This window comes from Nicotiana tomentosiformis, chromosome 6 (genome assembly GCF_000390325.3).
Source record: "Nicotiana tomentosiformis chromosome 6, ASM39032v3, whole genome shotgun sequence".
NCBI lineage: Eukaryota > Viridiplantae > Streptophyta > Magnoliopsida > Solanales > Solanaceae > Nicotiana > Nicotiana tomentosiformis.
In genome coordinates this window covers 121,156,724-121,182,509 of record NC_090817.1, presented here as the reverse complement: position 1 = coordinate 121,182,509, position 25,786 = coordinate 121,156,724, and the positions used below count along the sequence as shown (strand labels likewise).

At 38.3% G+C, this 25,786-nt stretch overlaps 2 protein-coding genes and 1 non-coding gene across 3 annotated transcripts; 1 reads left to right on the top strand and 2 right to left on the bottom strand.

The window, feature by feature from the left end:
• The first annotated feature begins 906 nt into the window (after positions 1–906).
• LOC138894673 (uncharacterized) lies at positions 907–3,346 on the top strand. The gene is made up of 6 exons (XM_070179391.1): positions 907–1,039; positions 1,145–1,202; positions 1,331–1,550; positions 1,800–2,006; positions 2,153–2,317; positions 2,408–3,346. The coding sequence occupies exons 1-6, from the start codon at positions 907–909 to the stop codon at positions 3,344–3,346; spliced, it is 1,722 nt and encodes a 573-aa protein (XP_070035492.1).
• On the bottom strand, positions 1,470–1,576 carry LOC117275427 (small nucleolar RNA R71). Its single transcript, XR_004505587.1, has one exon. It is a non-coding gene; the product is annotated as a small nucleolar RNA R71 (small nucleolar RNA).
• Positions 3,347–24,306: 20,960 nt separating the features above from the next.
• LOC138894672 (uncharacterized) lies at positions 24,307–25,128 on the bottom strand. The gene has a single exon (XM_070179390.1). It carries the CDS (start codon positions 25,126–25,128, stop codon positions 24,307–24,309), a length of 822 nt encoding a protein of 273 aa, XP_070035491.1.
• Between the last annotated feature and the right edge of the window lie 658 nt (positions 25,129–25,786).

Sequence of the window (25,786 nt, the reverse complement as noted above, 5' to 3'; positions counted from 1 at the left end):
GCATCTATATTCACTTGTTCATATAATCGAGATAGGCATAACTTGTGATATCTTTTGCATTATATTGTTGGTTAAGTTCATTAATTCTTCTTAGTAATCGAAAGAGGCTAGTTGAATCATTGATTAAACCTAGATAGGAGGATAATCAAGAGAGGTTCTCCTAAAGACCAATCCACTACGCATTCTTGCATATCTTCACGTGCTTAAATTGGTTCATTTTGTGAGGTTAAAACTTAATTGAGAGAGGAGTTTTTGCTAAAAGTTTGAACAAATAATTGAGTGAATTCAAGAGACTCAATTGAAAATTAGAAGTGAATTATCTAGAGTTAGATCCCAAACAATTATCTTGCACATATCCTATCAAAATCCTATATTCTCTCACTGATAACTTTCTTTGCTTATTCCTTATTTTGATTGTCATTAGTCAATAGCTTTGGACTCTTAGTTAATTTTAGTTAGAAATCATATAAATCTCAATTGTTGATCATCTTGGATAGCAATAAAGTTAGAAACTACGAGAATATGGTTTAAATCCAATCCATGTGGATACGATATTATACTATAATATATTTGATTAGCGAGCATAATTAAGTATGTGTTTCAAGCTGGTCAAATTTTGGCGTCGTTGCCGGGGATTGGCAATCAATAGTGTTTGAAATAGTTTGTAGTGCTAATTCAGGAATTTTTCTTTTTAGTTAATTTTAATTTTTTCTCTTTTTACGTTTGGTGTTCTTTGGTTGTACGCAGGTGACAGGATTAGAGTGGTGCGTGACTCGAGCTTCTGCTAAAAAAGTGCTACCATACAAACCATAGATTGAAAAATAATTGTGATAGATGAAAAAAAAAAAGGAAAGAAATCTCACCGAGACATCAAAAAAGGTTGGGCAATCCTCAACCAAAGAACTTATGGCTGGAAACGGTGAGGATAATGTAGATTTGGCTGCGAGAGAAGTATCCCAACAACGAGAACAAGCTGCACGGGATGCTGAAAAAGCAGCTATTAAAGATGCACAGATTATCTACGAAGAAGAGAGGGACCGTAGAAATGCTCAAAATTAACCCTTGGGTGTAGACCAGTTCGCAAATATAGCTCCCATGCCTGAGAGACCACTTGTCATTTATGCTAGACTGGTCTACAATCAAGGTTTATCAAGTGTGAGACCACCTCCAATTGCAGCAAACAATTTTGAGTTGAAGAAAGGGTTGCTTCAAACCCTTCAGAATTGTTGTTTCTTTAGAAGGAAGCCAAACGAAGATCCAAACACACATCTAATGGACTTCGAGGAGATTATGAACACGTTTTAATACAATGGTGTCTCATGAGATGCAGTGTACTTAAGGGAATTCCCTTCACACTCAAAGACGATGCAAAGCAGTGGCTTCGAAACTTGCCCGTGGGATCAATTACAACTTGGGAGGAGATGACCAGAAAAATCCTTTATAAATATTTCTCCTCAACTAAGACGGGCAAGTTTAGAAGGGAAATCGATAACTTCTGCCAGAAATATACGGAAACTATTTTTGAAGCATGGGAGAGGTTTAAGGAGACTGTTCGAAAGTGTCAACATAGCGGAATTGAACTCTGGATGCAACTCTAGGACTTTTGGGATGGATTGACACCGGCCTCACGTAGAACATTGAGCAATGCAGCTGGAGGCCCGTTGATGAAGAACACTCCAGAAGAGATAGTTACAATTCTTGATGAGTTATCTGAAGATGCTAATCAATGGCCCTCTGAGAGTGCTGAAAGAAGAAGATCAACTGGTGTTCACCAGGTTGATGCTAATACATCTGCGCAGGTACAGCTTGATGCTATGGCTAAAGAAATACGGAAGATGACCTTAGCCACGATACAAAATGAGCATCACGCAGCTTGTGATATATGTGGAAGAGGACACCCTACTCAGGAGTGTCAAGCCTCAACTGAGGAAGTAAATGTTGTGGGAAATTACAATTTCAATGCAATACGTCAGAGGCACACCGGTTTTCATGTAGTTCACCAGGAGGTACTTCGAATGCTTGGCAGCAAAATAACTCTAGATCGCAAGGACAAGTAGCTCCAGCATACCAAAATCAGTAGAGGCAGCAATTTCAGCCTCAACAGCCCATTCAGCCTGGTCTAGAGGATCTAATGAAGGCTTTCATTATCAAGACAGAGGAGAGACTAGACGCTCATAGAGAAGCTATCAAAGAATTGGGCACTGGTTTGCGAAACCTGAAGAGACAAGTGGAACATATTGCAATAATATTATCTGAGAGGGTTTCAGGCACTCTCCCCGCTGACACTGAAAAGAATCCCAAAGAAACAGTGAATGTTGTAACTCTGAGAAGTGGGCAAGTGTTGAAAGATCCCACCCCGATCCAAAAAGAGGTGATACTTGAAAAAGAAAGTGGGGAGCAAGTGAAGAATGATGTTGATAAAAAGAAGAAAATCCCGATGAGAACTGAGAAAAAGAAGAAGGAAGAAAAATCAAGAAGGGAGGAACCTGAGAAGAGCGAGCATATGCCTGCTTTACCTTTCCCTCAAAAGTTATGTAGAGAAAAGCTTGACAAGCAGTTTTTGAGATTTCTGAATGTCCTGAAACAGGTTCGTGTAAATTTTTCATTCACAGAAGTGCTCTCCCAAATGCCTGCTTATGCCAAATATTTGAAGGAAATCCTAACAAAGAAGAGGAAGATAGAGGAAACCTTAGTGGTCAAGCTCACAGAGCATTGTAGTGCGATCTTACAAAACAAACTCCTACAAAAGTGTGGAGATCCAGGGAGTTTTACTATACCTTACTCTGTAGAAACTATTCATTTTAATAAATCATTATGTGATTATGGTGCCTCAATTAATTTAATGCCTCTATCTTTTTGCAGGAAACTGGAGAAGGAGATTGGAGAGATAAGGTCGGTGCCAATATCTTTGCAGTTGGCAGACCAGATGACTTTAATACCCGAGGGGATAGTGGAAGATGTGTTAGTTCGGGTGGATAAGTTTGTATTTTCTGTAGATTTTATAGTGGTGAATATGGAGGAGAACAAGGAGGTCCCCCTCATCCTAGGAAGACCATTCTTAGCAACGGGTAAAGCAATATTGGATGTACACGATAGGAAACTCATGCTTAGAGTGGGTGAGGAGATGGTGACCTTTGATATTAATGTAGAAAAGGGGGCACAAAAAGAAAAACCAGCTACGAGTGTTGAGTGGAAAGTGAAGGGCTCAAAAGAAAAGGTTGCACTGAGTGAGAAAGATAAGTGTGGGGTGTACTCCAAGAAGGCTGAGAAGAGGTTGTCTCCATGGATATGCGCATTAGTTCGAAAGCAAGGAATGGAGCCCAACTTCGACTCAGACCCCGAATAGATATTCAGGGAAGTTTCCTTTACCTTATGCTTTTTAATTATATGTCAAGGGGACATGCCACAACTTAAATTGCGGGGTGGGGGATATTTGTATGTTGTATGTATATGTGTTAGTTTTGTTAGTTATAGTTGTTAGAAATAATTGAAAAAGAAACATATAAATTTTTAAAAAAAAATTAAATTTTTCGATTTTTCCTGACGATGGATATCATTGATAGGTTTCTTGAGGGATTAAAGTCGAAAGGAAAAAGACAAAAAGATTTTCTTTTGTAGGTAGTGTAATAATTCCCCCTTGGTTTTTTTTTGTATCGTAGTTCTTTTCCAAGGGTTTTATTTAAACTGAGTGTAATTAGTTTTTGTTTTGTAGAGTAGAAGAAAACCTTATGCTATGATTTGAATTGAAGACAATGTCTCTTAACTTTATTATACCTTGAGAATGGTAAGTGCTTTAGTTGTGACGCTTAGGCTCAGTTTTTGACTATTGTATAAGTACCTTAAATTGTTTAATTTTAACTCTGCTTAACGGCTTTGATTAGAGTGTTATGATGAGTCTGATCCTGAGTAAGTTATATGCCATGTGTGTGTGAGGTTTTGTGTTATTCTGTGCATTGAATTTGATGTCTAGAACTTGCTCTATGTGTTTGCAAAGTGAAATAGTAGTTTTGTTCAGTCTTGAAAGTGATTTAGGCGTGTCTTTGTTGAGCCAGTTATATGCTATTACCCACCTAATTATTATATATCTTAGTTAATCCCGTTGAGCCTGCAATCCGATTTCTTTAGCAACCACATTACAAGCCTTGCCCATTTATTTGAATTGACCATTTATTTGAACCTTTTACCTCTCGTGAGCACTTAAACCTTTATGAACTTTGTAAAAGTTGAAGTGTCGAGTGGTTGCTTTGGCTTTTGAGTAGAACTATTGAAATAAGGAGAAAGGTGCATTGTTTTGAAAAAGTAAGAGCCACTTGAATTGAATAAGAAAAGAATAAGAAAAAAATATTGTATTGTTGTGCAAAATATTATTTGATAGTTGATGTAATTGTGCTTCAAGAAGTAAGGAGTTGATGTATATTGATGTGAAGATGGAGTTTTGGTTTGACATAAGTGTGGGGTTTTAAACAATGAAATATATGTATTAAAGTGCTTAGGGAAGTATAGTCACTCTTATATCTAAATGTATCATACCCATCATGTAGCCTACATTACAACCAAGTAAAGTCCTACTTGATCCTTGACTGAATGGTCTCGATTAATTGAGTAGTACACTACGGGCAAGCCTATGGTACATTTTTTATGGCATATGAATGTTGTTTCTGAGAGTGAGTGAATTCTTTCTATCTTAAGTTCCTAATTGTTCTTAAATTCTATTGTGCGTGGAACTACTCTTTATTGTTGTGTGAGGGCACTTAATTCATGAAAAACAGTTAATGCTTGACCTCTGTGTTAGAGTAAGTGAGCGGGTTATAAATGATGTGTGGTGCTTTTGTGTCAAATCTTGAGGCGGGGATGTTACGGTATTGTGCTTAATCTGTTTTAAATATTCTTGGTGGGATGAATTATGAGAGTTGTTGAAAAAGGTAGTGTCTATGTGAAGTGTAGTTTGATTGCTCGAGGACAAGCAATGGTTTAAGTGTATGATGTTGATGGTAGGCAATAATCTCGTATTTTAGTCTCTTATTGCACTCCAATTTAATGCACTTTATTTGTTTTGAGCTTTAATTGATAGTGTTATGTACTAATTATGTGTTGTATGCCTTGTAGGAGTGATGTCGAGCTATATAGATGTTATGGAATTAATTTGAGTTATTTGGAGCTTTGTAATCTGAGTAAAAGCCAAAGGGATTAAGCCGGGATCGTGTTCGGGGGTCGAGGACCAAGTCTGGACGTAAATATTTGAGATTTGAGACGTACTCTGAGAAAATTGCACTAATGTGGCGCATAGCGCGCCGCGGCTGTGCAAATTTCCTGCTGTCTGTCAGAACTAGCTCTCTAGATTTTCCCACTACTGCCCCGCATAGCGCGTCTCCCTATGTGGCGCGCCTGTACAATTTTTACAGAGTGACAATCCTATTTCGGCTAGGAGAAGGTGATTTCGTCTAGGCCCGATCCTACTTGGTATAAATACATATAAAACGTTATTTTCTAGACTTTGGACACATATTCGACCTAAGGAGGCTAAGGAGGAGTTGGAAGAATACCAGCAGAAGGATTTCATCATTCCTTTCTCACTCAAGACACGTGTTTGGATTGAATTTATGTTTTTCTCTACTTTAATTTTATTTGTGATGAATTGCTCCATATCTATGAAGTAGTTCTCTTTAGGGTTTGATGGATTTGGTGTATTGATATTTGTTTCTACATTATAACTCTAGTTTTATGTATTGAAGCATTTTTGGATGATATAATTGTTGCATATATATTCACTTGTTCATGTAATCGAGAGAGGCATAACTTGTGATATCTTTGCATTATATTGTTGGTTGAGTTTATTAATTCTTCTTAGAAATCAAAAGAAGCTAGTTGAATCATTGATTAAACCTGGTTAGGAGGATCATCGAGATAGGTTCTCCTAAAGACCAATCCACTACGCATTCTTGCGTATCTTCACGTGCTTAAATTGGTTCATCTTGTGAGGTTAAAACTTAATAGAGAGAGGAGTTTTTGATTTGAAATAATAATTTAGTGAATTTGAGAGACTCACTTGAACATTAGAAGTGAATTATCTAGAGTTAGATCCCAAATAATTATCTTGCACTTATCCTATCAAAACTCTATATTCTCTCACTAATAACTTTCTTTGCTTATTCCTTGTTTCGATTGTCATTAGTCAATAGCTTTAGACTCTTAGTTAATTTTAGTTAGAAATCATATAAATCTCAATTGTTGATCATCTTGGATAGCAATCAAGCTAGAAACTACTAGAATACGGTTTAAATCCAATCTCTGTGGATACGATATTATACTATACTATATTTGATTAGCGAGCATAATTTAAGTGTGTGTTTCGAGCTCGTCAGCCAGCATCCGCATTTCAATACCCAACACTCCTACCAAAAAACATACCATCCTCAGGTTGAAATCCTCCCCCGCTCCTTCGAGCTCGTGACATTCTTATCAACACCGAACTGCAACCTTGATCCTCAACTTCCAATTTTCATACCACTCACTGCACTTGTCATGCCGCTACACGAGAATACAAGAATTTCATCATAACTCCTAAACCCCCAATAGAATAAACACTCCATCATCTAGAACCCTTTTCGCTCAACACATTTTAGAGGAACAATTTCAACACGCAATCGAATTCCCATAACCGCAGAAAACACCTAAACCACCATGACTTTTCCGGGATCCATATACACATAACAAACCCTCATAATCAAATACCTCCAATCAATCAAATTACGGTGGTTGTCAAGCCCGCATATACTGCCACAAATCAGCTGTATAGCTTAACATACCGAAGGAACTGATCATTTCCACAACCATGCTGATTCAACCCATCATTAACTGACCCAACTTCTTCTAATTTACTCTTGACTTGCCTTCGAAATAATAATAACTCCCTTCAAATACATAACAGACCTCAAACAACACTAATCTCGAGTGACCCCAAATTACGAGACCACGTCGTCTCAGCATCTATAAGCCATTTTATACTCTCTTCATCCACTCAATAGTATCTCCCACTGATACACCGCATTGATTAGATCTTCTGCAAATCTTAAGTTATTTCTCCCACTTCTCTAACACCGCACCACTAACCCGATGATGACATAGAATACTCCAAGTACCATTCACACTCTGCTGCAAAACCCAATCTTCCGCCACATAACGAACTCAAAAAATTCTTAAGCACCACACCTTAAATCTTGAATCCACTAAGACCATTACTGAAAGTCGCCCACTCTAATCCAGTCTCGATTATTTAACCAAATAACTAGTGCTCCGTTAGAACATGTGCACTCCCATAAAGCAACTGAATGAATCTTTTTCCTTGCCCATCACATCCATAGAAGCATAACTCCTGAACCATTCTCAGCACCTGCATACGAATCAATAAGGCGAAATGTAACACATATACATCAAACTTCCTTATCCAAAATTTCTCGTCTTCATGGTCGTAACTAATCCACCAATGCACCGATAACCCGAAACCATACATGCACACGGCCACGTGACTCACTTATAGATGGTGGGCTCCCCCACTTAGCTTTACACTACAATCACATAGATCCAAACCCCACAATGACCACTTCTTCCCAGTTACCATGATCCTACGATGTTGCTCAGCCAAATTTCTCATAAGTTCTTGTTGGACTAATCATAACACATCCCGAATTATCCGCCACAATCGTGCACTCGACCTCCTAACTTCATTGTTATAGTTGCATCCATCATGAAATCAACTAACCTCCCTGGGTCTGCACTGACCCTCCATCCGTAAGAATCTCTTCATTCATTAACATCACCTGAGCCATCAACACTGGAAACGCCGATTCGATCCTGAAGTCGCACCACACGACCATCTCTGATAACTTCTTCTTAGGTTCCATCTCACGACACCGTGCCCAAAGGCAAACAAATGAAGATCAATATGCCGATGAGCCTCAACGCATTCAATCAAGGATGGTGACACCATAATATTAACAAGAGTCCCTCCAAACTCGAAAGTATCAATTCTCGACCATAGGCAACACAAACACTGGGCTGAAATGACAGAACACCCCTCCATACAGCGAAGACAATAGACCACTCGAATACACAGGGAAAAACATCCTACACCACATCTGCTGTACCTTTACAACTCCTCGATGCCCAATTGGTAACAAGCGCTCAACACCATATAAGAATGAGTAGAAAGAAAACGAGAGCATAAGCCTTAATGGAATCAAATCACACGACGAGGAATCAAGAAGGGAAGTGCTCCTAACAACCATGTAGCCTCTCGAAGATAAGTATAGACATCTCAGTACCGATCCGCAAGCCTCTACTAGACTTGCTCATGACTCATGAGATCTAAGTGAACCTAACGCTCTGATACCAAGCTGTCACGACCCAAAATCCACTATACCTCGTGATGGCGCCTGACGCCACCGTCAGGCAAGCCAACGGTGATTAACCAACTTAGTTACTCATTTCATTATCTTTAAAATCATAAATCCCATTAAATAAATAGAGTAAAATCTGGTACTCGTAGAACACCTGTGATTTTTTTATTTTTCCAATTTACGTATAAGATATAAATTACAAGGTGAAATGATAATGATTACATGAACTACAACAATGAACTTCCAGTAGGAACCCCCCAAAACCAGTGTCATAAGTGCATGAGCATCTATTAGGAAATATAATAAAATACAATATTTGTCTAGAATACAAGTTAGACAGAGAATGTAAATAACTCTGATGGAGACTGTGTATGTTGCGGATCGTAACATGCAATGCATCTCACCGTAAGTTCCCGCAATAGCCGCGTCTTTGCGCCCCAAAGACCACCAGACATATATATATATATATATATATATATATATATATATATATATATATATAGTGCAGCAAGTGTAGAATGAGTACGTAAATTAACGCGTACCCAGTAAGTATCTAGTCTAACCCCGGAGAAGTAGCGACAAGGGGTCGACATCGACACTTACTAGTGGTCCAATAAATCAAATGTAGTAGAAAGTAAACAATTATGAGTCAGGGTAAATAAACAGTATAAATAAATATAGGTACGTGATACAATCTTTCTCTGAAAAGTAAACTCAAGCTCTCAATTATCGGTCACATCCTCAACCGGAGTATATATATGTAAAATGGTCCCCACCAGATAGGTCGTCACAACTCAAATCAGGAAAACTCACGGATACGATAGCTTCTTGTCAAATATTACGCATGACACTACCGAGGCGAACGACCATATCCCATAAGAGTATTTCATGAAGCTGCCGAAATGAATAGCCCGATCCCATAAGCGTATTTAATAGAAATGTCGAGGTGAACAGCTCGATCTCATAAGAATATAATATTGCCAAGGCGAACGGCCCAATCCCATAAGAATATGATACTTTAACGGGTCCTTGACCACACTCACGAATAAACGAGTGAGTTATGAAATTTAAGGAAGCTTTTCGAAGAAAACGCACAACGTGGGAGAAATCCGTAAGGGGAGCGTAATTATTAGGCGGCTAAATCAAGTAGCTCGTCAAATCTCTACAATAGCGAGTCTATCACTCTACGCAAGTCTAGTCTCAGGTCATAACACGTAATAAAGGAATTCAATAGGAAAGGACAACTTAAATAGTAAATTAAAGCATGGCGTATACCTAAGTCTACCCGGACAAATCAGGAATCCTAGCATGTGCACGGATACTCGTCACCTCATACGTGCGTAGCTCCCACAACATGTAGCACATAAGAATATAACACATACTGGGTAAATTTCCCCTCACGGGGTTAGACAGAAAACTTACCTCGCTCCGAAGTTTCATAATCGGCTCCAATGCCTCTCTAACTCCTGGACTCGAGGTCAAACGATCCGAAACTAATCAAACAATGTGCAAATCAATCAAAATATAATCCAATGCTTATAGATAATTCCCAACTCCGCTCAAAAGAAAGAATGATCTCGCAAATGCGGCCATCATAAATGTAAGAAAAACCTCGCAAATGCGAGAACAGTGCACCAAAACCAGTTGAACCTCTAAAAACTCTTCTGGAACGCGTCCAAAACTCATTCGAGCCCTCGGGATTCCAAACCAAACATTCACACAAGTCTAAAAATATTACGCGAACTTGCTCGCGCGATCAAAACACCAAAATAACCTCTAGAGTCACGAATCGGATGCCAAAACGCATAAAAATCACCATGAACTTTAAGAACTTCTAGAATTGCAACAAATCGTCCGAACCATATCAAAACAACTCCGAATGACACCAAATATTGCAAGCAAGTTTCAAATGACGAAACGGACATATTCCAAGTCTCGCATCCAAAATCCGAACACGAACCTTAGAGTCAAACTATGGTCAAACTTAGGAAAAATTCCAAACTTTCAAACATTCAAATTTCGACGAACGCGTCCGATTCATACTTTCCGGAATGACGTCAAACTTTACGCACAAGTTACAAATCACGATATGAACCTATTTCAAGGGTCGGAGACCCAAACGGACATCGATAATACCAAAGTCCACTTCAAACCAAACTTAAAAAATTCTAAAACCTTCAAAATGCCAACTTTTCATATTAAGCTCTGAAATGCTCCCGGACCACCCGATACTCAACCCGAATATACGCCCAAGTCCGAAATCATCATACGAACATATTGGAACCTTCAAATCCCGATTCCGAGGTCGTTTACTCAAAATTCAAACCTTAGTCAACTCTTCCAACTTAAAGCTTCCGAATTGAGAATTTTTCTTCCGAAACAACTCCGAACCTTCCGAAATCCAATTCCGACCACACGTACAAGTTGTAATACATGAAGTGAAGCTACGCAAGGCCTCAAACCGCCGAGCGATGCGCTAGAACTCAAAATGACCGGTCGGGTCGTTACAACATCAAACAACACAAATTTTACGAATCGCAATCCAAGTTCAAGCCTATGAACTATGAACTTCCAAATTTCGAAACCGATGCCAATTCATATCAAATCAACTCCAATTAACTTCAAATTTTGCACACAAGTCATAAATGATATTACGGACCTATTTTAAATTCCGAAATTGGGATCCCACCCTGATATCAATAAGGTCCACTCCCGATCAAACTTCCAAAATCTTCCAACTTTTTAACTTTCGTCAGTTCACGCCAAAACGACCTACGGACCTCCAATTCAACATCCGAACACGTTTTCAAGACCAAAATCACCATACGGAGCTATTGGAACTCTCAAAACTTCATTCCGGAGTCATCTTTACACAAGTCAAGCTACGGTCAACTCCCACGACTTAACCTTCTAACTTAGGGACTATGTGTCCCATTTCACTCTGAAACTCACCCGAAACCAAAACCAACCACCCCGGCAAGTTACATAAACACAATATAGTATAGAGGAAGCATAATTTAGGGGATAATTATTGAATTGCCGGCCGGATCGTTATAATTTAGTATGTATAATTATTGAATTGCAGGTGTATAAATATGCACAAACAGTGATACATATACTGTTTTTCTATGAGCTACATTATATGGAAGACTGCTATGCGATGATGATTTAAGTACATTATTGCCCTATGGCTTATTTTAGATCTACCTATATAATCGTTGTGTATCAAGTATGTAAAAAGTGTGTAATGCTGCATAGCAGGTGTATGGTTAAGTTCACAGATTTAAATCATTACAGAGAACACGTTTTTCTTTTGCATTCTAAAATGCTCATTTTTTTAAGATTGAAACGAAAAGAGAGCACTCTTTTTATTAAATAAAAAGAAAGTACCTTTGCATGTATAATTGTTGTGTATCAAGTATGTAAAAAGAGTATAATTAATGTTGCTTAACAGGTGTATGAATCAGTTCACAGTTTTAAATCATTACAGAGAACAATATTTCATTTTGCATTCTAAAGTGCTCATTATTTTTAAGAATGAAACGAAAAGAGAGCACTATTTTTATAAAATACAAAGAAAGTACTTTACCTTAAAATTGTTGTGTCTCAAGTATGTAAAAAGTGCATAATACTTTATAACAGGTGTATAATGCTGCATAAAATTGTATACAGACTGCTGTATGACATGTATACAATATTGACCATAAAAGAAGAGAACCATCACAGATGAACGTACATAGTTCTGTATAAAAATTGTATACAGACTGCTGTATTTTCACATGTATACAATATGTTCACAAAATACATAGTTTACCCATTGACCTTGCAGCGAAATCCCTTGTACACACTTCTCGTTCACGGAAAACTTTTTACATACTCAACCTTTCAGAAGTGTGTCTAAGACACACCACTTTTGTGCTTGACCAATTTTTCAAATAACGTGAAAGTCACGCCTTAATAGGGTCGTGACACGTGTCATTGACCTTAAAAGGGAAAAACAATATATTAGAAATTACAATTAAAACTCATCTTTCCATTTTTCTATTTTAAGCACCATTATTGATGCCACCATAGTTATTTGTGAGAAAGTTTCCAACAACACTAAAATTCAACCACACTATCTAAACAACTAGCCGGAAATAATCGAGCAGCAAATTGAGTTCAACAACCCAATAATTAACAAGACCCAATTAAATTTATAAGCTTTTTTCGATACCCCAACAATGGTGGATTCTAGATTTTTTTACCAAACCTTCAATACTATTGTTAAAGTTTTTAAATCTATCACAAATAAATAGTTTTCACAATATTTAGACAATAAACCAACAAAAATCGCTCAATTTTAGATCTAAAATTTTATGTTCTTTCAAAAAATTTATTTGGGTGAAGATTGGAGGAGGGTGGTCTGAGGAAGAAGACCGGAGGGAGGGGAAGGGGTTCCTGTGGGGAAGGGAGACAAAAAATGGGATTTTTTACGAGTTTCATGCGCTTTTTTGTGTGTATAAACACGCAAGTGCTATCTGGTCAAAAGTAATGTGTCTTAGACACACTTTTGAGAGATTGAGTGTGTAAAAGGTTTCCCGTGAAGGGAAAGTGTGTAACAGGAATTTCGCTTCAAGGTTGATGGGTAAACTATATATTCTGCCAAAAAATTATTATTGGCAACCATTAAATTACAATCCAAATGTTATTTGTTTGGCACCTTAGACCGTAAAATTTTAATCCCACATAGAAGAAAAAAGAACTAAGATTTAACGCAATCAACCTCTCAGCGGAGGATTTCAATATGTCTTTTCGTTATTTCCTTGATGTCCACACAAACCGCATGTAATCTTTGGCCTTTTGGACTGTGTTTCATAAGATGGCTTGTGTTTTGTCTTTCTCGGCCTAACGGAACTTTCTGACTATAAAAAGTCTTGAGGTGTTCAAGCTCAAAGACTTAAAACTCCCTGAACAATTGCATTCGATGCATACAAGCAAATATCCGTTGATATCGTATCCATCAATTTGTGTTCAATACACGCAATTTATACTTTAAAAATATAATTTTTATGAACAAATAATGAATATTTGTCGTATATACAGCAATATCAATAACTCTACACAGTTAACCACACATTATACATGCAAATGTATTTAGTTATCAAAATAATTTTTTTAAAGCATAGAAGGACAATAGTCACATTTATACATAAATGAATCTACTTCAGATATGTCGTGTGTGTATATATATATATATATATATATACGGTTCAAAGATATCAAATCTACCGATTGACCGAGTATATCCGACATAAGTTTACTACGGAAAGTTCAAAGGGAAACCTACTTATCCAGATGCGATTAATCCTTGCTTGTAAATCACACAGTTTTTCCATGCATACTTCCATGATATAGCCATTCCCCATTCATGTGGGGGATTGTTGAGGTTTTAATTTAAGATGTAATATTCTTAAAATGAGGGTGAATGGGAAATGGAGGGAAAATGAAATTTTGAGTAAAATTTTAAGTTTCCCCCTCTTAACAATGAGACATTGTCCCATATTGGAAGTGGAAGACATTTTTGGTGGGTATATATATAATTGCTCTTCTTGTAGCTCTTAAAGAGTTAAGAAGAAAGCAAGCCTCGCGCCGTCGTCGTCGTCGCTCGCTCGGCTCGGCTTCGGCTACGGCTACGGCTACGGCTACGGCTACGGCTTCGGCTTCGGATTTGGATTTGGATTTGGTCAAATGATCGATTGATTGATTAATTTTTTGGACCAAATTTATTTGTTAATAGTAAATATTAACGTAAGATTATCCGTATTTGTAACGGATATTTTCCAATCCGTGTATTTGATCATTGGCAGCCGGATAATGGTCTTCCCACCATGAAGTGCTTGCTCCACCATGAAGTGCTTGCTCCACCATGAATGTAATGCTTGCTCCACCATGAAGGGTGGACGTTTGGCTTGCACTCCCTCTTGCTTGCTATAAATAGGAGCAGCAAATGTTGAAGTGAAACACTCGGAACTCAACTGAAATTACCAAGAACTCAACATACAATTGGCTATACATTGCACTCCTTCCTCTCAGAACTTCCATACGTTCTTCTGAGTATATACTCCTTCGTTCTGCATTGTTTTTAACTTCAAACAAAGCAACTGTAAGTGTGATTTGCTACCGAACTTTGTGTTCGCCGAAACACTGGGGTTTGAAGTACCGCTACACCAGTGTGTAATTCGTTCTATCCTGGGAGGAAATAATCCATTACCTTGGGTACTAGGAGGGGATTAAATTCCTTAAGGAAACACTGTGAATTCAGTGGGCTCGAATTCATTATTTACTGTTTCATTACGTTAACTTATATTTTGCAGAATTAATATTTACAAATACAGGAATATTGACCGGGAATAACAATCTTAAGGAATTTAATATTTATTTCTGTACTTGTGTTATTCTTATTATTCTGCAAACTAAAACCTTTGTGGTTTTGTGTACTCCCGTTTTGGAGAGTAAAGCCTTCGTGGCGTTTTGTTGGATATTAAAATCTACGTGATTTTTACTCCAGTTTGAAAACGTGTATTAAACGTTTGTTTGTGTCATTCTTTTTCAGAAAAGATGATGACTGAAAACGAAAACCAAGCTGTTCCGATGGCGACTGCCAACGCAACGACAAGCCGAACACCGGCGTTGGCACCGGCAGAAAAACCCGGAAAATTTTCCGGGATTGATTTCAAACGCTGGCAGCAGAAGATGTTCTTCTACTTAACTACGTTATGTTTACAGAAGTTCATCAAGGAAGATGTTCCTGATCTGCCGGATAAAACTCCAGATAATGAACGCTTTCTCGTGATTGAAGCGTGGAAGCATTCTGATTTTTTATGCAAGAATTATATTCTTAGCGGACTGGATGATAATCTGTATAATGTATACAGTAGCATGGAGACATCCAAAGAATTGTGGAATGCGCTTGAAAAGAAATATAAGACTGAAGATGCCGGGATGAAGAAATTCGTTGCCGCAAAATTTCTGGACTACAAAATGATAGATAGCAAGTCTGTTATTACTCAAGTCCAGGAATTGCAAGTGATTATTCATGATCTACTTGCTGAAGGTCTTGTAATCAACGAAGCATTCCAAGTAGCAGCAATGATTGAGAAGTTGCCTCCGTTGTGGAAGGACTTCAAAAATTATTTGAAACACAAACGAAAGGAAATGTCCCTTGAAGATCTCATTGTTCGGTTGAGAATTGAAGAGGACAATAAAGCTGCTGAAAGGAGAGGCCGTGGAAATTCAACAATAATGGGAGCAAATATTGTTGAAGCTAACAAAAAGAGGAAGAAGGCTTCTGGTCCGAAATACAACCCAAGCAAGAAGCGGTTCAGTGGAAACTGCTACAACTGTGGGAAATCCGGACACAAATCTACGGAGTGTCGTGCTCCGAAGAAAGACAAGAAAAGGGGTCAAGCAAACATGGTAGTAAACCATGATGATGTTGATAACTTGTGTGCCATGCTCTCTGAATGTAACTTGGTGGGAAATCCTAAACTGTGGTGGTTTGATTCAGGAGCCACTCGCCATGTTTGTGGAGTTAGAGAGGCTTTTGCTACCTATGCTCTTGCTGAACCCGGAGAGACAGTTTATATGGGAAATGCTTCAACAGCAAAAGTTGAAGGATATGGGAAGGTATTTCTAAAAATGACTTCTGGCAAGGTCATGACTTTGAACAATGTCCTTCATGTTCCCGAAATGAGAAAGAATTTAGTCTCTACTGGACTTCTTGTTAAGCACGGTTTTAAGTGCGTTTTTGTATCCAACAAGGTTGTAATTAGTAAGAATGGAATATTTGTGGGAAAAGGTTACCTCACCGAGGGCCTTTTCAATCTCAATGTAATGGTTGTTGAAAATAATAATAATATTCCAGCTTCTTCTTACTTACTTGAGTCAAATGATTTATGGCATGTGCGTTTGGGTCATGTCAATTATAAAACCTTGCGGAAAATGATTAACTTGGAAGTACTGCCCAAGTTTGAATGCGAAAAATCAAAATGTCAAATATGTGTGGAATGTAAGTATGTTAAACATCCTTATAAGTCAGTTGAAAGGAATTCGAATCCTTTAGACTTAATTCACACAGATATTTGTGACATGAAGTCAATACCATCTCGCGGTGGAAAGAAGTATTTCATAACTTTTATTGACGATGGTACTCGATATTGCTATGTTTACTTACTGAATAGTAAAGATGAAGCAATAGACGCATTCAGGCAATACAAAAATGAAGTTGAAACGCAACTTAACAAGAAAGTAAAAATGATAAGAAGTGATAGGGGTGGTGAATATGAATCTCCTTTTGAAGAAATATGTTTAGAATATGGAATTATTCATCAAACAACAGCCCCTTACACGCCCCAATCTAATGGGATTGCGGAAAGAAAGAATCGCACATTAAAGGAGATGATGAATGCGTTGTTGATAAGTTCTGGTTTGCCACAGAACTTGTGGGGGAAGCCATTCTTACGGCTAATCGAATATTAAATCGAGTGCCCCATAGCAAAACACAATCCATTCCTTATGAACAATGGAAAGGAAGGAAGCCCAACTTGAATTATTTTAAAGTGTGGGGGTGTTTGGCAAAAGTGCAAGTTCCTAAACCCAAAAGGGTAAAGATAGGACCGAAAACCGTTGATTGTGTTTTCATAGGATATGCGACAAATAGTAAAGCATATCGATTTCTGGTTCATAAATCAGAAAATCCCGAGATTCATAATAATACGGTTATAGAATCAGATAATGCTGAGTTTTTTGAAAATATATATCCGTATAAAAAGGAATGTGAGTCGTTTGGTGAAGGATCTAAACGACCTCGGGAAGAAATAAAAGAAAGTACATGTAATCAGGAGAATCCAAGACGTAGTAAACGTCAAAGAACGTCTACTTCATTTGGACCAGATTTTGTGACTTTCTTATTGGAGAATGAGCCTCAAACATTTAAAGAAGCTATGACTTCTTCGGAATCATTGTTTTGGAAAGAGGCAGTCAATAGTGAAATAGAATCCATATTGAACAACCATACCTGGGAATTGGTTGATCTTCCTCCTGGAAATAAACCTTTGGGTTCTAAATGGATTTTTAAGAGAAAAATCAAAGATGATGGCACTATTGATAAATTCAAGGCAAGGCTCGTAGTCAAAGGGTATAGACAACGAGAAGGTCTAGACTACTTTGATACATACTCTCCAGTTACAAGAATTACGTCCATACGGATGTTAGTAGCATTAGCTGCAGTGTATGGTCTTGAAATTCATCAAATGGATGTTAAGACGGCCTTCTTAAATGGAGAGTTGGAGGAAGAAATTTACATGGAACAACCCGAAGGGTTTGTGGTTCCAGGTAAAGAAAAGAAGGTATGTAGACTTGTTAAGTCTCTTTACGGACTAAAACAAGCACCCAAACAATGGCATGCGAAATTTGACCAAACAATGTTGTCAAATGGTTTTAAGATAAATGAATGTGATAAATGCGTGTACATTAAAAATGTTCCAAATCACATAGTCATTGTTTGCCTATATGTGGATGATATGTTGATAATGAGTAATGACATTGCCAACATAAATGCTACTAAGCGTATGTTCAATAGCAAATTTGATATGAAAGACTTGGGAGTTGCTGATTTAATTCTGGGAATTAAGATCAATAAGACTCCTCAAGGTCTGGCATTGTCACAATCTCATTATATTAAGACAGTACTTGAAAAATTCAAGCACTTGGGCTTTAAAGTTGCAAAGACTCCAATTGACGTGAATCTTGCATTAGCAAAGAACAAAGGCCAAAGCATATCACAATTGGATTATGCTCGTGTATTGGGATGCTTAATGTATATCATGAATTGTACACGACCAGACATAGCTTGTGCTATAAGTAAACTGAGTCGATATACGAGCAATCCAGGCCAATCTCATTGGATGGCAATGAAACGAGTTTTGGGATATTTAGAACATACCCAGAACTTTGAATTGCACTACAGTAATTTCCCTGCGGTGATTGAGGGATACTGTGATGCAAATTGGATCACCGGTTCAACTGATTCTAAGTCCACGAGTGGATATGTTTTCACTATTGGTGGAGGAGCGGTATCTTGGAAGTCGTCCAAACAAACATGTATTGCCCGCTCTACAATGGAGGCTGAATTCATAGCCTTAGATAAAGCCGGTGAAGAAGCTGAATGGCTCCGGAATTTCTTGGAAGACATTCCATTTTGGCCCAAACCGTTGACATCAATATGCATACATTGTGATAGTCAAGCGGCAATTGGAAGGGCTGGGAGCGTCATGTATAACGGTAAATCTCGTCATATACGACGAAGACATAAAACCGTTAGGCAATTACTCTCTAGAGGAATTATCACAATTGACTATGTAAAGTCAAGTGATAATGTGTCGGATCCACTTACAAAAGGCCTAGCTAGAGAGGTAGTTGAGAAATCATCAAGGGGAATGGGGCTATGGCCGAGAACAAGTCATTGTGGCGGTAACTCTACCTAGAAGACTGGAGATCCCAAGATCTAGGTTCAAAGAGATCAAACAAAGTCATTAATGACGGTTCAACATTGTCAAATAAAATTTTAGTCCATTCTCGTGATGAGACAATGTTCAGTACCAAGGATAAAGCATTAAGGCTTTTTAATGATTTCTAAATTTGATACGGGGTATATCAAATAGTGTATCTACAGGATGACACGTTTAGGAATCACCTATTTAAGTGTGAAGTGTGAGCCGCTTCAAGGAGAACTTTGTAAGGCCAGTTCTCTACGCACTTATGAACCAGGCGGTGTTCATGGCTGAAACGAACACAACAATGAGAACCAAAGACGGTTAAGGGTTGATTGTGTGACTTATGGTTGTCTAGGTATACACCAAAGATCGACGGTTCAAAGATATCAAATCTACCGATTGACCGAGTATATCCGACATAAGTTTACTACGGAAAGTTCAAAGGGAAACCTACTTATCCAGATGCAATTAATCCTTGCTTGTAAATCACACAGTTTTTCATGCATACTTCCGTGATATAGCCATTCCCCATTCATGTGGGGGATTGTTGAGGTTTTATTTTAAGATGTAATATTCTTAAAATGAGGGTGAATGGGAAATGGAGGGAAAATGAAATTTTGAGTAAAATTTTAAGTTTCCCCTCTTAACAATGAGACATTGTCCCATATTGGAAGTGGAAGACATTTTTGGTGGGTATATATATAATTGCTCTTCTTGTAGCTCTTAAAGAGTTAAGAAGAAAGCAAGCCTCGCGCCGTCGTCGTCGTCGCTCGCTCGGCTCGGCTTCGGCTACGGCTACGGCTACGGCTTCGGCTTCGGCTTCGGCTTCGGATTCGGATTTGGATTTGGATTTGGATTTGGTCAAATGATCGATTGATTGATTAATTTTTTTGGACCAAATTTATTTGTTAATAGTAAATATTAACGTAAGATTATCCGTATTTGTAACGGATATTTTCCAATCCGTGTATTTGATCATTGGCAGCCGGATAATGGTCTTCCCACCATGAAGTGCTTGCTCCACCATGAAGTGCTTGCTCCACCATGAATGTAATGCTTGCTCCACCATGAAGGGTGGACGTTTGGCTTGCACTCCCTCTTGCTTGCTATAAATAGGAGCAGCAAATGTTGAAGTGAAACACTCGGAACTCAACTGAAATTACCAAGAACTCAACATACAATTGGCTATACATTGCACTCCTTCCTCTCAGAACTTCCATACGTTCTTCTGAGTATATACTCCTTCGTTCTGCATTGTTTTTAACTTCAAACAAAGCAACTGTAAGTGTGATTTGCTACCGAACTTTGTGTTCGCCGAAACACTGGGGTTTGAAGTACCGCTACACCAGTGTGTAATTCGTTCTATCCTGGGAGGAAATAATCCATTACCTTGGGTACTAGGAGGGGATTAAATTCCTTAAGGAAACACTGTGAATTCAGTGGGCTCGAATTCATTATTTACTGTTTCATTACGTTAACTTATATTTTGCAGAATTAATATTTACAAATACAGGAATATTGACCGGGAATAACACTTTCCACCTTGAATTAAAATTTTCCTCGCATCGCAAGTTCTTCAAGACACTTATCAGTGTATCTTTGTCCTAGTAAACTTGATTTCTGCAATTTGTTCAAGTAATGGATTGTTAATTACGTCAATCTCATCTAGCTGTGTACCTTCATAATCTTCCCCTTTTCTTGTAGTGAGCATCTCAATTGTACTCGGTACATATACATCATGTATAATCTCATCACAGATATTTTGCTTCTCCTTCAGTGCAATACATAATGGGTATTGAGTGAAGTCGGAGTTCCATTTTATCAAACTGAGGTAAATCGAAGGCTCATATCACTGTTTATGCCCATCGGTGGATATCCAACTTTTAAGTAGTATTTGAGTTCAATTGACCAGAACTCCATAAACGTTGAAACTGCAAAACATGTTTTTAATACCCTACTCTCCATTAAACTGAATCAGAATTTTAACAGGTTCCACGAATGGTTTGCGAATAGTTTTGCCGCGTCTCCTCCCCAATTTTTATCAATTCTAGATATGAACCGTGCAGAGAATGTCCTCTTAGCCACGTTTTTGGTATATCGTCTATTGGAGTTATAGACAATAAATTTGCTCAAGAAAATAAAATCAAGATCGAAAATATTGCAACAATCGTAGTATTTGATTTCAAATAATTTGAGTGTACAATCTCTATGAATCCTCTGATTCTTCTTTCCCAATATAAATTTAAGGACCTTTGAGCTTGAGAGTAGCAGAGGTGGATGTGTGGGTGTACCAGGAGAGATAAAATTAAGAATGAAGCTATCCGGGACAGAGTGGGAGTAGCCTCCGTGGAGGACAAGATGCGGGAGTTGAGGCTGAGATGGTTCGGACATGTTAAGAGAAGAAGCATTGATGCTCCTGTTACGAGGTATGAGAGGTTAGCCTTGGAGAGTTTGAGAAGAGGTCGAGGTAGGCCTAAGAAGTACTGGGGAGAGGTGATTAGGCAGGACATGGCGCTGCTTCAGCTCACTGAGGACATGACCCTAGATAGGAGGGTGTGGAAGTCGAGGATTAAAGTAGAAGGTTAGTAGGTAGTTTATAGTTGTTCATCGATAGTCTTAGTAGCATGCATGTCTCTTCATATTCTTAGATTTTTATTACGTTATGTGGTTTTGTTCGCCTCAGGTATTGTATTCCCTGTTGCTATTATTTGGTACTACTTATCCTTTATCTCTCCCTTTTTCTTTTCTCTTCCATCTTTCTTCCTTTCTTGCTTTCCTCGTCTTCTTCTTCTTGCCCTTCCTGGGCCGAGGGTCTATTGGAAATAATCTTTCTACCTACATTAGGTAGGGGTAAGGTCTGCGTACAGACTACCCTCCCCAGACCCCACCTATTGGGATCAAACTAGGTTTATTATTGTTGTTGTTGAGCTTGATCTTGAACCTATATTTGCTGTCACGAACGATGATCTTGAATCTAACTAGCACGAACTTTGATTTGAACTCGTACTCCTTGAATCTTGATTTGTTCTTCGTTCTTGAGTTTGAACTTGATTTGTTGAACTTGAACTTGATTGCTTGAAACTTGTGGAGGAATTTGCAGCATTTGAACTATAACAGCTTATCAATATATAGACGGACAAATCCCCATCAGTATATAGACGGACAAATCCACATCAGCATATAGACGGACAAATCTATAACAACATATATCGAAATTCTATGTATTTGCCATCAATCGAAATTCTCTGTATTTGAATATACATCCTCCTTTTTCTTTGAAGATAATATTATTAATCACCTTTGTAAATTTGCAGTAGGAAGTATATATCTCAATGTGAGAATCCAAAAATATGAGACATTTGATTTCGTAGAAACTAAACTTTAAAATCTTACACATATTCGATATCAACAATCAAGAACCTTCAGAATCGTCCCATACGTTATTTTGAAACCAACTTTATGTTGCACGATGTTATCAATTCTAGATTTACGCAATCTCACCAAAAAATACATATCTTGGTGTAGAAATGTCGAAATTATGAACCATTTAGTTTCTTGAAAACTAGACTTCAAAATCTAGAACATATCTGAAATTCTATATCAAACAACTTCAAAATCGTCCCATATAATATTTTTGAAATCAACTTTATTTTGCGCCACGCTGTCAATTCCAGATTTGCGCAGTCTCACCCAAAAATTGATATCTCGGCGTAGAAATGTCAAAATTATGAACTGTTTGGTTTCTTGAAAACTAAACTTCAAAATCTAGAACATATCCAAAATTCTAGATCAAAAAACTTCAGAATCATCCCAGATAATATTTTGAAATCAACTTTAGACTCTGACACATTGACAGTTTCAGATTTGCGCGACTCCACCAAAACTTTTGTATCTTGATATGGAAGCCTAGAGATCAGAAGACGTTTTACTTGCCATCAATCGAAATTCAAGAGCTCCATTCTCACAAATAACTTGGGTTCAAGTCTCACTGAATTTGAAACGTTGTGCCAAGCAATCTTTCTACTTATACTTATGTTCCCTTTTAACGCCTCTCTTCTCTTCCCCTTTTTTTTAGGGCAGGGGGCGGACTTGGAGACCAAAAAAACTTGAAGGTTTGGTGAACCTGAAGACATAAAGAATCCTTGGAATTCAATTCAAATACTTGGCATCCTCCTAAAATCGTCCCATTAAAGATACCAATTTACCATGGAGGGTCATCCCCCTTTAAATCAAATGAGATCCAAAGTTCAACAGGAGGATGGCGTTTCAGCTTGATTTTACATTCCTCCATACTTTACTCAGACAACAATTAGGGCAATATGTATCTTTTGAACTTATGCGACTGAACTTAGAATGAAACTCTAAGCTGCCTACGTACCTCGGTGAAGAGGATCAAGTCATACCGTAGTTCAGAATGGGTGAGTTTTCTTTTTATTATTTTTTTTATGTCCTAACTTTTGTCTAGGCCGCCTCTTTCGAGGTTTTTAACCTAGCGGACTTTTTTTGGGGGGGAGGGGAGGGGGGGAGGCATACATAGTTTATACTCTTGCGGGCCAGGATTATAGGAACATGCAGTTTAGGCTCATGCGTCAAGGAGCATTGCAACTTCAAGGATAATACTTCTTCAAAATATTGCCATTGATAGGGCCGATTCTCATGTCGTCTGCATCAACTAGCTTGCAGGTTCCACTTGAATAAACTTCTTGCACGACATATGGCCCATCCCATTTTGAAGTGAACTTCTCTACAGGTTTATGGGAAGTAATAATAGGTCTTCGTACGGCAAGGACTTGATCTCCTACTTGAAAGGATTTCGGCAGAACTCTTTTATTGAAGGCGCGAGACAATCGATCTTGATAATATTCAAGACTCTGTTGAGCTTCCAACCTCTTCTCATCAAGAGCATCCAACTATGTTAATCGAAGTCGGGCATTTTCTTCATCGGTGATCCCTTCTTGAATAGCTAATCGTAATGAAGGTATTTGACGCTCGAGTGGTAAGACGGCTTCGACTCCATAAACGAGTGCATAAGGGGTCGCTTGTGTTGGCGTGCGGTGAGTTGTCCTATATGCCCACAGAGCTTCTTCCATATGGTCATGCCAATCTCGTTTGGATTTGGAGACAACTTTCTTTAATAAGTTGCATAGACTCTTGTTGAATGCCTCAGTTAGACCATTGGCGACATCATTGTATATAGAAGAGTTACGTTGCTTGAAGTCAAATAGATCATAAATATTGTTCATCAACCTATTTTCAAATGGCTTGCCATTATCCGTTATTATGTAACGAGGAATGCCAAAGCGCTAGATTATGTTTACTCGGATAAAACTTGTAACATTTTCCTTCTTTACTTCTTTAAGAGCCACAGCTTCAGCCTATTTTGAGAAGTAGTCAGTTGCAGCCAAGATATATAGGTGCCCACCAGAGGACTTTGGCAGTGGTCCAACAATATCCAATCCCCAAGCGTCAAATGACCAGGATGCAACAGTCGGGTGCAACACTTCGGGAGGCTGATGAATAAAATTCGCATGGAATTGGCAAGCCTTGCATCTTCGAGCATAGTCCAAGCAATCTTTTACCATCGTTGGCCAATAATATACCATCCTTTTTATATGAAAGTAGAGCTTTGGTCCAGACTGGTGTGACCCACATACCCCAGAATGGGCTTCTTGTAAAGCTTGGAGTGCTTCATCTTCCCCTAAGCACCGTAAGAGTACTCCCTCGAATGACCTTCTGTATAGAGTATCTTTGTAGTAAAGGCGAGGTGAACGACGACGGATTTCAATCCTTCTCCTCGAATTTTCTGGAAGTATCCCATAGCTTAAGTAGTCGATAATGGGTTGTCTCCATTCTTCCTTCTCAGCTTCAGAAATGGCCACAAGATGCTCGAGTTTATTTTCTTCACTTTCACCCTTATTTGGCGGCAGTACTACCCATTTTTGGCAGATAGTAACTTGCGCTTGATTAGGCAGGGTTAGCGATGAAGCTAGGGCAGCTAAAGCATCAGCCTTCTTATTTTCTTTCCTAGGCACATGTTGAATATTCACATCACCAATCCATCCCATCAATTTCTTAGTATAATTATGATAAGGGCGTAGTTCAGGTTTCTTGACCTCGTAACTACCTAAAAGCTGATTGACCACTAACTGGGAGTCACCAAAGACTTGCAATTGGAACTGCTTCATATCAACAGCCATTTCAAGTCCAAGTATTAATACTTGATACTCAGCAACATTGTTGGAACAAAGTTGTGTCACGTAAAAGAGTAGGGCAAAACTTCGCCTTGAGAGGTGAAAAATACTACTCCAGCACCAGCTCCTCCACGATGCGCAGCACCATCAAAGTACATCTTCCATAGAGGTTGAACTTCAATGACCATTGCGTCCTCATCAGGTAGTTCGTCGGTTAGCTCCCAATCATCAGGTATCGGATGATCTGCCAAGAAGTCTGCCCATGATTGTCCTTTTACAGCCTTTTGAAGGATGTACAAAATTTCAAATTATTGATACTGGAGGTACCACCTTGCTAGTCGATCACTAAGGACAGGTTTTGACATCACAAACTTGATGGGATTTGCTCTAGAAATAAGACGATCGACATGATCTTGAAAGTAGTGCTTCAACTTTTGAATTAAGAAGACTAGTGCCAAACATAACTTTTCGATTGACGAATAATTCAGCTCATTTGGTGTCATCATCCTGCTCAAGTAGTAAAGAGAGTTTTTGTTCCCTTCACTATTTTCTTGGGCCAATAGCGCTCCAACGGACCTTTCTTGTGTTGAAATATATAGTATCAATGGCTTTCCAGGTATAGGGGCTACCAAAATTTGAGGCTTCATCAAGTATGTTTTGATGC

What these genes read in the sequence shown, in the direction of transcription:
- LOC138894673 (XM_070179391.1), top strand. Translation starts at nt 907, where the DNA reads ATGGCTGGAAACGGTGAGGATAATGTAGATTTGGCTGCGAGAGAAGTA. An exon ending in GGGAGAGGTTTAAGGAGACT is followed by an intron (nt 1,551 to 1,799) that starts GTTCGAAAGTGT and finishes ACATCTGCGCAG; the next exon opens with GTACAGCTTGATGCTATGGC. An exon ending in CCAAAGAAACAGTGAATGTT is followed by an intron (nt 2,318 to 2,407) that starts GTAACTCTGAGA and finishes GAGCAAGTGAAG; the next exon opens with AATGATGTTGATAAAAAGAA.
- LOC138894672 (XM_070179390.1), bottom strand. Translation starts at nt 25,128, where the DNA reads ATGGCTGTTGATATGAAGCAGTTCCAATTGCAAGTCTTTGGTGACTCC.